The 17282-nt window shown below is 38.1% G+C and overlaps 1 protein-coding gene and 1 long non-coding RNA gene across 5 annotated transcripts in view; one reads left to right on the top strand and one right to left on the bottom strand.

The window, feature by feature from the left end:
- Positions 1-2309: 2309 nt before the first annotated feature.
- On the bottom strand, positions 2310-4617 carry LOC125755480 (uncharacterized). Its single transcript, XR_007412139.1, has 2 exons — positions 3488-4617; positions 2310-3158 (listed from the first exon to the last, which is right to left on the bottom strand). It is a non-coding gene; the product is annotated as an uncharacterized LOC125755480 (long non-coding RNA).
- HBS1L (HBS1 like translational GTPase) overlaps positions 2839-17282 on the top strand; it is an 87236-nt gene continuing 72792 nt past the window's right edge. The window contains exons 1-4 of one of the 4 annotated variants that reach the window (XM_025422341.3): positions 2839-3052; positions 6904-6969; positions 15218-15346; positions 16047-16241. In XM_025422341.3, coding sequence (XP_025278126.1) covers positions 3010-3052; positions 6904-6969; positions 15218-15346; positions 16047-16241 — 433 coding nt within the window. In that variant the 5' untranslated portion in view covers positions 2839-3009. The remainder of the gene's footprint in view (positions 3053-6903; positions 6970-15217; positions 15347-16046; positions 16242-17282) is intronic. The other 3 variants (XM_025422340.3, XM_035710503.2, XM_025422342.3) reach the window with 3 other exon arrangements.

Below are 17282 nucleotides of genomic sequence, written 5' to 3'. Positions count from 1 at the left end.
CACCCACTTGCCCATCCTCCATTCCCCTCTGGCACCTATCAGATTGTTCTCCCTATTTATAGGTCTGATTCTGCTTTTTGTTTATTACATTTGCTTTGTTTTTTTTTTAAGATTCCATATATGAGTGAAATCATGTGGGTATTTGTCTTTCTTAGAGTCTCTATTTTTTTAATTCATTAGTTCATTCAGCAAACATTCAAAGTGCTGCAGGAACAAAAAGCTTTCAAATTAGTTGGGTAGAGAACTAGCGTTTATTGAGTATTGAAGGAGTTCAGAGTCTTTCACCCCCAAAATATGCCACTTTGGCATACTGATTATTTTGAGCTGAAGGAACTTCAGAAATAGCAGACCTATTCTTTTTTATCTAAAACAGGCCATAAAATTTCCCATGAGAATTGATACTGTACAAACTTACTGAATTGATACTGAAATGGATCTGTACAAACTTACTGAAATAGCCTTTATCTTCCACTTGTTTTATATCCCCTTGTCCCTACATTTCCTAGTTACTTCCCCACAATTTCCTACCCATAGCTCATACCCCGTTATCAATTCTTGACAAGTTGATTCTTTGCTTAAAAGGTATAAAAGCTTCCTGTTCTGGTCATTTCTTCTGATCTTCATTCTCTTGGGAAAGCTCCCATGTATGTGTAAAAATTTGAACTTGTACACTTATCTCCTGTTCATCTCTCTTATGCCAGCTTAACTCTTAGAGTTAGAGAGCCAAAGAAGGTAGGAAATTTTTCTTTTCTTACAGAATTTATTACGTAACAACTACTGTTTTTACATCCCTCACTTCATTTATTTTTCACAAAACAGAAGACATATTTATATACCCATTTTACAGATAAATTGAGCCCAAAGAAGTTAACAGAAAGTGTCAGAACTGGCACTGAAATCCAGGTTTGTCTGACTCCAAAGTTATGGTACTTTCCATCAAACCACGATATAAAAATCACAAGTAAAGTGTTCTGGGAGCAGAGAATAAAATCCCTAACTTTCTGAGAAAGTCAGTGAAGGCTCTGCTACTGAGATGCAGTCATGGCTCTAAAAAATATTTAGTATGTTAAAAAAAAGTGTATTGTTGATGAACCAGAGGCACATTATATACTATTCCTCAGGCAGAAGCAATATTTTCTTCTTCATTGCTTTGTAGTATCGTTTATGTGGTCAATTTATAACTCATCCACCTCATGCCTCAGTGAGTTACACTGAAGCTTGTAATTGACAATTACAGTGGGCTGGAAGCTGCCATTTGTAGTTTGATAATGCCTAATATTTTAAAGCATCCTCTTAAAAGGATAATTTATTATTTACCACTCTGTGTGTTAGATACTATTACTATCTCCGTTTTACAAAGAAACAGGCTACAACATAAAAATTATCTAAAAGTGTAAAATAAAGAAAACCTTTGAGCTATATAAAATTAGCAACTATTTTTGTGTATAATTTTGTCTTGGAACTACATTAAACATCAGTAATAGTTAAGAACAATCACCTGGTAGGCAGACACAGTCAAATGCATGTGTAAATTATATTTCAAGTCATTTACAAATATGAACTGCATTTGCATCATTATTATCTTTTTATTATGTATAACAAAGTTGAGTAAGCTTTCAATTCATTTCTAGAATTTGATGTAAAGTATCACCATTTCGAAAACACAGGCTAAAACTGAAATGTGATTTGTTCAGTATAATAATGATGTTGGTTTTTTACATGGCATCATCCACTTCGTATTTTTTCCCCACTTGTGTTCTAAGAAATGAGGGTAGCTAAAGTCAGTACTATGTTTTAAAAAAAGCTGTATTTAATACTGTAAGCATGTTACGCATGCTTCAATGTTCAATGAATGAATGTTCAATGAATACGCATAGAATTTTTTTTTAAGATTTTATTTATTTGACATAGAGAGCACAAGCAGCAGGAATAGTAGAAGGAGAGGGAGAGGCAGATTCCCCCTAAGCAGGGAGCCCAATGTGGGCTCCACCCCAGGACACTACGGTTATGACCTGAGCCCAAGGCAGAGGCTTAACCGACCGAGGCGCTCAGGCGCCCCTGCTCAGTCTTCTTCATGATGCTGATGATAATCGTCTGTATCCCCAGGGTATCCCAGCTGTTCACCAGGCACGGTAACGCAGGATGGAGCATATACGTGAAAGCATAGTGATCTTTTGCAGCCAGGTTCTCCGTTAAACCATATATACCCATGTAACGGGCTTTCCCATCTCCCCCCAAATCTAGGACTAATTAATTCTTTTTTTTTAATATTTATTTATTTATTATTATTATTTTTTTTAATTTTTATTTTTATTTATGATAGTCACAGAGAAAGGGCGGGGGGGGGGTGGGGGGGAGGAAGAGACACAGGCAGAGGGAGCAGCAGGCTCCATGCACCGGGAGCCCAACGTGGGACTCGATCCCAGGTCTCCAGGATCGTGCCCTGGGCCAAAGGCAGGCGCCAAACCGCTGCGCCCCCCAGGGATCCCGGACTAATTAATCCTTAAACCAAATCTGCACACGTTTGTGAACGCCTATTATGGGCCCGTCTCAAAGACGAAAGTTACAGAAGTTTCCTGCTTCAACGGAGCACACAGTCAACTTCACTGTCAGAAACCAGATTCGGGAAATAACCTGGGACGCTGACGTAGGCCAAGGACTCCCGGCTCCAAGCTTTTGCTCTAAATCGACAAACAGTAGACGCTGGGATCCCGCCCCTTTTAACCTTCTGCCAGCCAACCTATCTGTGGGCAGGCCCTCGTCGAAAGACTGTCTCCGTGCGCATGTGTGCGCATGCGCCCCAGGGAGGTGAGCCCCCCCCCCCTCCCGCCCCCAGGGAGCCGCCGTGCAGTGCGCAGATAAGACGTCGCGCGTGCGCAGGCGCTCGGCGCAGAGGCCTGCCGGAAGCCAAGATGGCGCGTGTGTGTTGTCCAGGTCGCAGTCGGCGCGGTATCAGTACTTAAGCCGTGTGTTTTGTGAGGAGCTGTGGCGAACGCCCTCTCCGCCGCCATGGCCCGGCATCGGAATGTCCGAGGCTATAACTACGATGAAGGTAAGTGGCAGGGTCGTGCCGGGACGTCATTTTCGCGGTTCCAGCTGGGACTCCCCGCCCGTTGGCTTGCACTTGGATCTGTGAGTTTCTGGTGAGTGGTGCCAGGCTGGAATTCAGAGTAGGCTCGGTTGGAGAAAATAACAGTACGTCCGAGTGCCAGCGAATGGCACTGTTTTAAGTCGTGATTTCTGCCCTCTGGTATTGATTTTATTTATTTAGGGCGGGGAGGTACCTCGTCGTATGGGAAAAGACATTTAGGAAGGTTGGGATCTCTTGGTATTTATGCACGTAAGCATTATCATCTCTCCCTCCTATTGTCTCCTCCCAGGTCGGGTAGACAATTGCCTACTTGTAGGCAGTCTCTTCCCACCCCGCTTTCAAAAGTGCCCGTGAAACGATGCTTATTTGTAAAAGACGGATTGACTTCATGCTTACCTTCAGCTCTTGTGCTGTAACTTAGATATACATGGTAAATAGTTCATGTTTGTTCACGCATACTTAGTACAGAACCTGACTTGAGCTGACAACTTATTTTCAATGGATTTCAAGTTAAATTGGAGACTTAGGAGATGATAAGAAAGATAGGTATTAAAAAGGTCAAGTGAATAAGTGGATTAGTTGATCTTGAGGTGTATACTCAGTTCTTGGTTGATAATGCTCAATTAAAACGTATTTTGGAGTGGAGGGGAAAAAAAGCAGTACTAGAAGCAAGGGGGCTCTGGAACATCTTGATTTTTAAAAAATGAAATAAAAGATGTACATATGAATGTTCTCTAGGAGTTAGAATTCTAAAGTTTAGGAGAAGTGCATCATCTCTATGCAATAGATAATTGGCATCACCAAGTATCATGCAAACTAAAATTATAAACCAAAAACGAAGGAGTGCAAAAAGGGAGTAAAGACCTATTGCTTTTTAAAGTGCAGATCGTGTAAGTGTGCTTAATATGTTGGTGGTTGTTATTGGCACTGCCAGACGATTATTCTAGAACATCAGTATACCCCAACCTTAGCAGGGAGTGGCTAACAACCTGTGCTACATTTGGAGACTGTCATCTACTTGGCCTGGCACATTAGGTTCCTGTTGTTCACTTCACGTTGGTGGCCCTTTTAAGTGTTGCAGTGTGTGTAAGCATGTCTTGTGGATCACTGCTACCTGAGAGATGACTTTAGCCTGAAAGATATTTTTGAGGTTTTGATATAAAAAATATGAATAGGCCTAATTGCAACTTACTCATTTTTTAAAATAAGTACTTATAATTTCCTCAGCCTACATTAATTGGGGACTTAGAGTACTGCTCTAAGCTATGGGGACTGATACTGATAGTAAGATGTTTGAGGGAATCTAAAGGGAGAAATATACAAGTGACAGATGATTCCGGTATGACGTGCTACAGAAAGTATTCCCAAGGTGCAGTGGGAGTTATGTAAGTGAGCCTTATTCAGGGTGGGTTGGAGGAGTTTAGGCAGAATTTCTATGTGAAGGAAAGTCTTCCTAGAGGAGAGGTGCTTGGCCAGTGGGAGAGAGTGCTGAATATCTTACTGGGCAGCCCCAGTTCAGGTTGTCTTTTTTCATGTTTCTTGGGAACAATTGATGACATCATAAACGAGCTGTTCCTATAGCATGGGAGGTTCATTCCCATTTCCTGCTTATAGAAGTTCTGTTCATTTTAAGGATTCAGTTTCTTTTTTTTCTCAGCTGATATTTCCCCTTTCTATTATTTTCGAATAATAATTTGAAAATTCTCAAAAGTAATGTGACATTATTAGAGAGAGTATGTGCTTTAAACCTATTGGTTCCTCTTTTTAACTTTCACTTTGTTCTCTGTAATTTGGATAGTACTTTTGTACTTTACATGACTGTCTTTAGCTAATACTAAATTAGCTTCTAATTTAAAAGTATGGCATAGTCCATACTTCATTGTTATTTTTACTCTATTGTTCATTTCCTCCAGTAGCTGGTACAATGCTTTATGTGCAGTAAATACTGGAATTTTGTTGAGGAAAAGAGCCTCTTTACAAAGATATTAGGAATGAATTCTCTTCATCTTTTTATACTGTAGTACTGTTAGGGTCAATTTCAGTTGAAAAGCTGGCTTAGTAAAAATGTTTCTTGTCATATGAATATCTAAAAATAATATTTTGTAAATGGCTCCCCATTTATTTGCTAATATATTGTTTACTTGGGATTGTGATCCGATAATTTATTGATTCATACATTTTTTTTGTAAAAGATTTATTTATTTATGATAGATAGAGAGAGAGAGAGAGAGGCAGAGACACAGGAGGAGGGAGAAGCAGGCTCCATGCCGGGAGCCCGACGTGGGACTCGATCCCGGGACTCCAGGATCGTGCCCCGGGCCAAAGGCAGGCACCAAACCGCTGAGCCACCCAGGGATCCCCGATTCATACATGTTTTTATCCAGTAGTAAAATTTATCTAATTTCTCTTTGCTGTAAATATTTGGTCTCAGCCCTTGAACATGCTGTTCCTGCTATATAATACCCACAGAAACTATCCTTTGGAATTTGTTTAACTACTATATTCCAGAGAATCTTTCCCTAGCCACCCCACTCCCTGTTCTGTTTTTGATGTTCATATGTGTAATCCCAAATCACTGTTTTTCATGTCTCAAATACTTGTCATATAATTTTGTAATTGCTTGCATTCGTGTCTATGTTTCCTGTTAGATTTTAGATTCATAGAAATCTTGGAATGCACCTGTCATTCAGTGTTGTCCCTCAGATACATCTAGTAATCCCTGGCATAATCTATTTATCAAAAGAATAGATACATTTATGTAAATATATTTATCTTTCTTGTGCATTTTCATTTTAAATGGTCTCATTCATTAATTTATACTACAATGAGAACTAATTTAGTTCCAGTCATGGCTGGTAGTTGGCTAAGACAGAGGCTTTCCTGAAGGACCTTATAGTCTCATGGAATGAAGCAGATATAGTGCTTCGAAGACAATCAATTGGAGAAGTGTGCTAGAGAGTAAAAGTGGCAGCGGGGCTTGTCTCTTTACCAGAGTGGTCAGGGAAAGACGTATGCAAATAGATGACATAGAGTTGGAACCTTAATGAGGAAAATAAAAACAGCCTTAGGAAAATATGGGCAAACTACATATTCTAGTCAGTAGGAAAAAAAGTCCAGCTAGCATGATCAGAGAGCATAAGAGAATTTAGGATAAGATGTTTTCTTTTCTTTTTTTAAAAATTTATTCATGAGAGACACAGAGGCAGAGACATAGGCAGAGAGAGAAGCAGGCTCCTTTTGGGAGCCTGATTCAGGACTCCATCCCAGGACCTCAGGATCACGACCTGAGCAAAGACAGACGCTCATCCACTGAGCCACCCAGGTGCCCCGATAAGTTGGTTTTTGTAGAAATTAACTAGCTCAACACGAAGAAAAACTTTTCATGATCTGCTCGTATATCCTGTACTAGTCCGTTGTATGGGAAATAAATGCTTTGGTCACAGAAGGCACTTGAAAAAAATGAATGGAAGACGTATTTCAGATTTTAATACTGGAGAGAGGATTCAAGTTTGTGGTCTTTGGTACTATCCTTTTTTGATCACATGCAATAAAAACTTGGAACAATTTTAATAAAACCCAACTAGCTTAAAAACTGAAGAACTACATATGCCTTGATGAATATAGAAAGTCGGTAAGTACCTACTTTGTGGGTAAAGTTTTTAGAATTTTTTGGAAAAGTAGACATTCCAAGTTGCCTTTAATTTTGAGGTACAATTTAATTTAATTTGGAGAGAAGTTAGATGCTTTCTTGTTAATAGCTAAGAATATAAAAAGAACTTGGGAAGAATTTATCTCTTGTGTTTTTATTTTAGATTTTGAAGATGATGATCTCTATGGCCAGTCTGTCGAGGATGATTATTGTATTTCGCCATCGACAGGTGACTTCTAAAAAATACTTTGATTTCCATTGTTTGGATGTTAAAAAATGTTAAGTATTATTGTCATTCTAGGATTAGTTCCATATAGTCTTATGTGTCCCATAAGACTATAATATTATGTAACATTTAAAAAGATATCGTTTTTAACCCTTAAAGGTATATAAAATCATTTCTTTATCCATGAATAGAATTATAAAGTTTTGATTTCATAATTTAGCTTAAAACAATTTGAAGAAAACTTTGAAAACTATGTTTTTTCCAATATTCTTTGTAATGTTTTTTCCAGTATTCTTTGTAACATGCAGTTAATCTAAATTGTACCGAGATGGTAATTTAGTCAATAACAAAAATCTAGGACTTCTGAAGGCCAGTAGCAATTAATGTTATATACTCAGGAAATCTCTTGAATTTTGGAAACATTGAGATGTTATGCATAGACTTCCCTTCATACAGTACTTCAGTTTATCTACCATTAAACAGCTTGCTAAATGAATCAAATATGTGTGGTTCAGTTCTCTGGAACCAGAGTGATTTAGAGTTCACATTCCTATAGGACTCTGCATCAGAGCTGCATCTCCTGTCTTACCTGCAGAAAGAGTTCTTCTTTGCCACTATATAAAGAAAACATGAACATTCGTATCTTCTTTTCAGCATAGAGTGTTTGACCAGACCATTTCTATAATTTTCCTAATAATATATTTGTCTTCAAACTTCAGCCTACTCTAGAAATAGTTGATTAAAATGCCCTCCTGGATTTTTACTATGCCACAAAGGGGTAAAATTAAATTCAGTTAGGTATAATAGAAATATAATTCACAAAACTCATTTTCTCCAAGTTTAAAGGCTTAATATAATTAACATTTGTATTGAAATCCACCTTGTCTTTAGTACTATATTGTTTATGGAGCTGTCCTATAGACCTGTGCCTGCTTTAATCTCACTTTTAGTCTCTGAAGACCAAATATGTCCCTTCTGACTTTACAGAATTCCTTTTAGTATATGTGCTGCTGAAGCGAGCACAAATTCCTTTTTCTTTATACAGCATAGGTGTTCCACAAGTTGTCTTAGCACCTCCTCTGTTCCTGCCATTGCTTATCCTGTGACTTGTTCCTCTGAAATGCATCTAGCTCTTCATTGGTACTCTCATCATTTAGCCGTAGTAATCAAGGCCTTTCCTTTCTTGTTCTAGTGTTACACTGTTACCAGTCAGGATCCTGTTAGGAGATAGAAATTGCACCGGTTATCAAGGAGGTGGTAACTTCAGGAAGCATACCTAGTTCTAGAGGAGCATATGGGTGAGGTTAGACCCTTGGAGGACTGGGACTTAAACCTGTGATAAGACGGTTATGCTTTGCTTCTGAAGTTCAGAAGAAGGACTGGTGAATGGGGACTCAGACCTCTGAGGAGAGGGACACTGCGTGGCTGGTAGTGGTATTGGTGAAAGGACCCTGTGAAGCTGGGATTCAGCCTTTTGAAGAGGGAATACTAGCTGGTTGGCTGGTCATGGTGTCTGAAGGATGTGGCTAGGGACACATGGAAGCTGGTTCTGGGAGTTTTGGACAAGCTCCTCACTGGTACTAATTGCTGTTATTGCAGCATGCAGTATTGCAGGGTCAAAGGGGGCTGGACAAGAAGCAAATAGGAAAGGAGCATGTGCCTTCCTCTCCTGCTCCCCCCCACCCCCCAAGATTTTATGTATTTATTTGTGAGAGACACAGAGAGAGAGGCAGAGACATAGGAAGAGGAAGGAGAAGCAGGCTCTAGGTAGAGAGCCTGATGCAGGACCCTATCCAGGGACTCTGGGATCACACCCTGAGCCAAAGGCAGATGCTCAACCTATCCAGGGACTCTGGGATCACACCCTGAGCCAAAGGCAGATGCTCAACCGCTGAGACACCCAGGCGTCCCCCTCCCCTGGCCTTCTGGTCTCCTTTTAGCATCTCCCCATTGGCTGATCCTAAAAGGGAGCCAGCTGTCGAAGAAATGAACTTCCTAGAGACTGCAACCCTAGCATCACAAGACAGAATAAAGAAGGCTGGGTTTGAAGATGAGAGATGGCTTAATAAGCATTCCTTATGTAGGGGTTCAAGGCCACATTTTGTAGGGATGAAGAATAAAAGAAATTTCATTTTTTCTAAGGAACCTCCCAGACACTTGCCATTTGCAGTTGTTAAAACAAAAACAAACAACTTCGTGGGTTAATCCTTTTGGGTTCTTGTAATAATCCTGTCACAGTTGGCTAGATGATAAAGTGATAGCTGGTAGCATTAACTTCATCACTCATATTGTAAGCTTCAGTAAAAAGCATGATATGTTCATGAAATAAGATAATGTGGGTGTGATAATTAGATTGGAGTTAAAAAAAATCTCTTCTACATAGTAGAGACTGGATTGAAGGTGGTACACGAGTGAATATACATAGATTAGTTTGGAGATTATTATACTAATCTAGAGACGGGGATATATGAGGACAGCGTTCTCAAAATGTGGCCCATATACCATTAACGTCCCTTCAGAATTTATTAGCAAAATAATTCTTGGCCCTGTTCCAGAGTTAGAAACTCAGAGTGGGGCACAGCTTCTGTTTTAACAAGCCCTCTATGGTATGTTGATGATTGCTTTGAGAATCATTTGTTTAGGACAAAGGTGGTAGCATTAGATTTGGAGATAGATTCGAGAGATAATTATAGGAGTTGAGGTCTACAGGATTTGGAAGTTGTTTGAATCTGGCTTGCACAAGGGTGGGAACCTTTACAGAGGGAGAGACTACTGAAAGACATCTTAATCTTGCAGCTCAGCACATTGATTTATCTAGGCTTATCTGGATAAATCATGCTCATTAATCTTGGGTTAGGAATTGATAGTACACCAGGTCAGACATTCTATGGGTGATTTTCTGAGATTTACATTCATGGCCTCCCTTTCTTGAGCTCAGAGTTTATCCTTGTGTCTGTCATAGCTCTTGATGTGTGTCTTGTGGGTGGCTCATATTCAGTACAGTTTTATTCTTTGTACACTCCAAGAAATCGATGACATTATTGAAGCAGGAGATAAATGGTTAAATGGTTTTGAGTTTTTTCTGTGACAAACTGTATTTTTAATGAAAACACGTGGTTTTGGATTTTTAAGTTTTCAAAGCATGTATAAAATAGTAGTGATATTAAATCAGAAATGTTTCCTCTTTAGTGGTATAGTTTCCAAGTGATTTTCAGTAAAAAATGAATAGTTTTAGAAGAATCTTCTCTCTGTTCTTTTTTTTTTTTAAGATTTATTTTTATTTATTTATGAGAGAGAGAGAGAGAGAGAGGCAGAGACACAGGCAGAGGGAGAAACAGGCTCCTTCCGGGAGCCCGACGCGGGACTCGATCCCGGGACTCCAGGATCGTGCCCTGGGCCAAAGGCAGGCGCGAAACCGCTGAGCCACCCAGGGATCCCTCTCTCTGTTCTTAAAGAAACAGCCAAAGTCATTGAAAAGATGATCATATTCATGGTCCTAATGAATTCTGATAATTGAGTGATTTTATCAGTGTATTAATTTTTTCTAAAATTCATCAGCACATATATTGTTTTGAACTCTGCTAAGCACAGTTTTTGTGATGGAAAGGTGATTTCTAAATGTTACAACTTTTTTCCCTTTGGAAAAATTGACTTTGATATTGAATATTGAACATATGTCAAAGAATTGGGGATGGCAAAAAGAACACATATATTACTTTATTTGGACAGATATGGGTTTTGTTTTGCCTACTATAATTAGAAGTGTTGAAAGATAAATTGAGGCATATTAAAATTTTTAATTTATTTGAAATCAAATGTTAGTTTGAGTCAGGCGGCTCCAAACTGGAAGTGGTTAGGAGTGTTCCACTGGAATGGAGCTGGGGCAAGGTTTTTTTTTTTTTTTTTTTTTTTAATATTTTATTTATTCATGAGAGACACAGAGAAAGAGGCAGACACATAGGCAAGGGAGAAGCAGGCTCCTCTCAGGAGCCTGATGTGGGACTTGATGGGACTCTGGGACCATGCCCTGAGTCCAAGGCAGAAGCTCAACCACTGAGCCACCCAGGTGCCCCTGGGATAAGGTTTTTATAGAAACGACAGGAAACAGGGCAGCCCCGGGGGCTCAGCGGCTTAGTGCTGCCTTTAGCTGGGGGCATGATCCTGGAGACCCGGGATCAAGTCCCACGTTGGGATCAAGTCCCACGTCGGGCTCCCTGCATGAAGCCTGCTTCTCCCTCTGCCTCTCTCTCTCTCTCTCTGTCTCTAATAAATAAAATCTTAAAAAATAAAAGGAAACAAAGCAGAGAAATTATTTGATTAATTCTAGTTTAAGGGTTGCATTATTTAGGAAAGCCTAGTTGGCTTTTTTTGGTTGTTCTTAATCCTGAGGCATTTACAGGAATTGACTCTGGCCTCATTTTCCTTTTTTTTTGGCCTCATTTTCCATTTGTTATCAAGGCATTGGAGGCACCTTGGTCAAAAGGCCTCCAATGATTACTTAAATGGTAGTAGTGACCTTATTCAGTTCATTCCAATTCAGAATTTTTATTGAGCATCAGTTAACGTGTAAGGAAAACCCTACTCTAATAAATTTATAAATTAGTATAAGGTAGCATGTTAAAAGTCCTCTTCAGATATGCCACAGCAGTATGGTGGGGGAAGCCATAGTCCTGTATGAAGGAGTCTGGGAAGGTACTTTGGAAGAGGGGGGATTGGACTGGTAATCTGGGAGGAAGACTGGCATCCTGGACAGAGAAAGACAGTAGTGCTTGAGCAGTGGCCTTTATGTGAGGCTCATTTGAGAACACTCACACTATAATGCAGTTGCAGTAGGAATGAGGACTGGGAAAGGAAGTAGGGGACAGACTTGGGAGGTGGTTTTTAATTGTAGGTGTGTTTTTTCTGCTTGTTGGAGGAATGTGAGTCAAGGGGCAGTATTTTCCTAAGGAAGCTGATGACTGCACAGAGTGGACCACAGCAGGGACTTGGAGGGCAGTGTTTCTGGATCTTCACTGCTGATGTTGGTCAGCTGGGAGTCATTTAAAAATATAGATTCCCTGCCCCATTTCCAGTATCACTGAATCAGAACCTCCAGAGGAAGAAGCCTGGATAGCTGTGTCATTAATGAGTACCTCTTACGTGATTTTTATTTTAAGGTTTTTAGAAAACATTTGGGGCAGTTGTAGGAGTTAGATTTTGAATTCTTTGAACTTTTATGTTTGTTAAAATGCCTTAAGTTTTAAAAGTCACCGTGGGTGTCCTGGTTTTTCAGAAAGCATTTCCATTAAAGTTTGTGAATTAATTTAGAAAAGAATAGCATTTTATATCTATCCTTTTTTCTTCATTGCTTTTTTATTGCTCTTTTATTGTATTTGTTGCCTTTTGGGCTCTCATTTCAGCTTCAAAGATTTGCACTGTTTTTCCCCCACTAGTAGTTACTTTCCCTGGGGAATTTGTCTACCCTCCATCCTGACCCACATCCCAGCAAATCCAGCCAACACTGCCTCTAAAATAGTGGCAGCAGTATAGGTTTCTGAGTTGGATTTGTGTGTGGATTGGTGGTAAGGAACCCCCATCCCCCCAGAAAAAAATAGCTCCTCTGGGGTTGAGCAGCAGCCTGAATAGTGACAACTTTCTTTTCCTTATCAATATATCCTAAGTGAAAATTGCTGAGAGATATTATCTGATTTTTTTTCCTCAAAAATTTATTTTTGATTTTTTCTTGGGGTTTTCCTCACAGGTGAAAGCTATGAGAGGAAGCTGAGGAAAGTATATTTGTTACTCTTAGGCTAAACTGAGTAGTTCATTTTAGCTAGGAAAAGAATTTGTAAATCAGGCACAAAGTGGCCCAGTTTACATTTTTTAGTACTATGTTTTATTAAATCTAAGATATCACAGAATGTAAGGGATATCGTTATTTTACGTACCACTTAAAGTAAAACTGTCAATCTAAGTATTACATAATGTTGAGGTGCCATTGATTGTAAGACAAGTCCTCATTCTGGGATTTTAACATGAAAATAGTGGTCATCTTAGAGTCTATAAATAAGATGTCTCTTCTGTTTAGCCATGCTGACTTTATATAATAGTGTTATATTCTCCTTGAACTAGAGGGGGATAAATAGGAAGATATATATACAATATAGTATGTGTATCCTTGAAAGACCTTATGGTCTTCAAAACTGTACACTGAAAATAACAGAACATCTGGGTAAAAAATAGGATCATGACAGATCACTCAACCTGTAAAGTATTAGCAAAAACAGTAATTATCTTAATAAAAATGCTTACACATTTAAGAAGATAGCTTAACTTCCTAATAAATATACCAGTAAATATAGGATTTTAAAAAATATATTAAAAAGCTTAATGAGAAAGAGTTGAACTAACGAGTGATGTTGCAAAGGCAAAATTCTCACAGATATTGGAGTGGCAAGCACTAAGCATACACAAAGCAAGACACACATCCTCCAACCTGAGCCAAGAGAGGAAGCATTGTGGATCTCTCCGGCAGTGCAGTACCATTATGGTAACAGTGTAATATTCTGTGGTGGGTGTTATTTTGTGCCTGCTGCTATTAGGTGATGATGCCAAACATTAAAGTGTTGGGGGGAAAAATATCTAAACCAAAGCAACTTGAATGTTGTTACACCCTTATCATTCTCTTTATCATTTGGTGTGAGTAGGTAAGTAAGCATGCCTGATAGCAGAATAGATTGAATTCTCTCGGCTGTTGTTGATCTCTCTTATTGGTTCTCCTTGCCAGAGATGTCTTCCACTTCCTCAGGTTTTCTGATGCTTTTACCTCATCTTTTCATAACTGTGCCAATCTTCAGTGATTACTTAATCTGTGCTTCTGTGGCACTTGTACTACTTTTTTGGCTTTTATTTAAAAGAAATTTATTTATTTATTTATTTTTTATTTGAGAAAGAGAGTGCGCACAAGGGGGGGAGGGGAGGGAGAACCAGGCTCCCTGCTGAGCAGGCTCCCTTCTCTCAAGCTCAATTCCAGGACCCTGGGATCATGACCTGAGAGAAGGCAGATGCTTAACCAACTGAGCCACCCAGGCGCCCCTCATTGGCTTTTAAAATACATCATTACATTTTTTTTTCTTTGCCTTTCCTATGCATCTCTAAGGCCATCGTTGGTTTATTCTATGAATAGAGAAGCGCTTATGCTACAGCCTTCTGGGTGTTACATATAAACCACAGTATTATCTAATATCTGTATGTGCATTATTTATATGCAGTAGCTATAAACCTTGAATTGTAGTTGGTTTCCCTTTCTTTCATAGATTATGCCTTAAAAACATGAACAGAAGTTAAATGTGTGAACAGTAAGCAGTAGACTTGAGTGCTATGCATGCTCTCTTCTAGAAAGCTACATAATATAAAATCCCTAGTAACAACTTGCCTGTAGAATACTGTAATAAAATTTCAATCTTTCTTGTTCTTTAATTTTCTTTCTCCACAATTGAGCACAATCTCTAGGAATTGAGTGCATTTAGCATCCAGCTGAGGTTAAAGAGTCACACTTTGGGCGTGGTGTCCATTTTCTCCTTTGCTTGCTTGTATTTTATGATATTCAGGCATATATTGGCACTTCAATATTTTGTCTGTCCTCCTTTTAATGAAATATACAATACCAGATATATATTGAGTGATGACAGTGCTATAGATTGGCACAGACTGATCTCTGAAAGTCAAAGTTAGGTATGTGACACTAGCATACAGTGTAGACAGTGTTTAAAAGTAGGAGTTGTTCAAAAGTTAAGGCCTGTGATTTTGGTCAACTGTTGGGTTCAGATAAAATTAGCAATTCTTGGAAAATGAAAATTAAATTGTTTTTAGTATTTTCTTAATTTATGCAAATAAGAATGTTTGGTTTGTGGTTTGAAATATTTGTTCCAAAGAAGAGAACATTTTGCATGAAGATGGAGTAATAGGCAGGGATGAGGAGTTTGGAAACACAATGTTTGAAAACTCTGGAGATTTTGGAGATAGGAAGAACGAAGGATGATGATAGCAAGAGGCCAGTTGAGCAGTTGCTAAGGACATCTGGGCAGGATTTAGGGTTTGGTATGTTTTGTCTTCGTTTGTTTTTGTTTTTATCCATTTATAGAATGTAGGTAAATAGCCATAGGTGGTAGGTCAGAATATTTAATTTTTATTTTAATTTTTATGGGGAAAAAAAGAAAACTTACTGGGAAGTGGCTGTGCTACAGCATTCTTCCATCATTTTCTCTTCTAGCTGCTCAGTTTATTTACTCGCAGCGCGACAAACCTTCTCTTGTTGAGCCTGTAGAAGAATACGATTACGAAGGCCTGAAAGAGTCCTCCAGTTCTCTTTTGAACCATCAGCTGAGTGGAATTGATCAAGGTATAGTAAAAAGTAGTTTATCTGTGCTTCATGTCAGAAAATGATTGATAATTAATATACTAGAATTTACCAGATTTATTGTAATTGTTCATAGTAGTGATTGTGGGTAGGAATGGTACAAATGTCTCTTGTATACTCAAGGGAAATTTACATTTTATTTTATTTCATTTATTTATTTTTAAAGATTTGTTTTTTCATGAGAGACAGAGAGAGAGAGAGAGAGGCAGAGGGAAAAGCAGGCTCCCTATGAGGAGTCTGATGTGGGACTTGATCCCAGGACTCCGGGACCATGCCCTGAGCCAAAGGCAGATGTTCAACCACTGAGCCACGCGGGCATCCCAGATATTTACATTTTATTAAGTATATTTTGTGTGTAGTGTATGGCTAATTGTATGGTTGAAAAATTGGTTGTGTGGCTATTATTTAGTAACTGGAATTTTTGACTGACATCTTTATTTCATCTCCTTAGGAGAGAAACTTCAGTGATTTGTTTTCTCTCAGCAATATTCATTGTTTCATGAGCTCTAATCGGGAAAGATAGGTATATTGTGGATAAAAATATCATTATAAATAATTTTTGCCAGGAAAAGAGGAAAGTTGAACATCCTAAATATAGTTTCAGATCTTTTGTTGTTGTTTTGAAGATTGAGGGTTCTTTCATGGCACCATTTAGTATGGCTTTTAATTATTTCTGTTCTAGCTCGTCTTTATTCATGCCTTGATCACATGAGAGAGGTACTTGGAGATGCTGTGCCAGATGACACTTTGATTGATGCAGTTCTGAAGAACAAGTTTGATGTGCAGAAGGCTCTGGCAGTGGTTCTGGAACAAGAGAAAATGCAGAATTGGAAGGTCAAGAGTGAGGGAGAAATATCTTCAGGGAAGATAGCAAAAGGTATGTTTTAGAACTTGTTCTCTTTTAGTTTTACAGTTAATGCTTTAAAAGAGGCTTTGATTTGATTTGGCTGTTTAGAAAAATGGGCAGAAAATTGTGCATGTTAAAATAATCCTGATTATCATCACTTGATTTTCCCATTTGTGAACTTTTAAGCTGAGTGCTGTGTTCTCTTCTTTTTGTGAAAGCTTGTTTTTTGATTATTTCTCTGCTCTTTTTGGTAACTAGCAGAATATAGGGGAAATAAAGTCAGATAAAAACAAGAGGACATTTGTTGCTTCTTGTCAGTAGCTTAGAGAGCTTTTTGATTATTATTTTTTTTTTTTACTCTAATGGGTTAGGAGATGGAAATTAATAGCCAGTTTATTACAAAAATGCCATTATATTTTCAGCATTTATAGTAAATGTATTAGTTTTATTTAAATATCATATGTATCATAATTACACTACTTTTGCATTTCAAAGCCAAATCTTTAATTTTAAATTTATAGAATTTGGGGTTAAATTTCAAATTTAATTGACATAAGAAGGGAACTGAGGTATCTTTATAATAATTGGTATGGTATCTGTCAGTAGGAGCATGATGATTTATCAAATGGGTTATTTCCTGTAACCTGAGGACTGGATTTTTTTTTACCACAACAAAGTTGTATGCAGTCTTTTACCATGAAATAAGGGTGGTGTTTTATTTTCTATTTAAATTTAAAAAGTTTTGAAAAAAAATGAATAAGAGTTTTGATGGGGAAGCACTTGTAACTGACTGTATGAAAATGAGTCTGTAATATTTTATCTTTACTAATAATAGTTTATCCCAGAAATTATAGAATATTATTTGCTTGTTTTTAATACATTAAAAATACAGGAGAAGATGAACTAGTTCTTTTCATTGGTTTTTTAGACATTTTGAATTTGAGACAATGCTGATGATAATTTCAATATGTTAAAACCTTACATTATAAAATTTGTGAAAATTAGAATATTGACTGACTTGGTACTTATATTTGTATATATCAGTGAACAAAGTATGAAGGTCACTTTAAA

Source organism: Canis lupus, chromosome 1, assembly GCF_003254725.2.
Source record: "Canis lupus dingo isolate Sandy chromosome 1, ASM325472v2, whole genome shotgun sequence".
Classification (NCBI taxonomy): Eukaryota; Metazoa; Chordata; class Mammalia; order Carnivora; family Canidae; genus Canis; species Canis lupus.
This window is presented reverse-complemented; position numbering and strand designations above follow the sequence as displayed.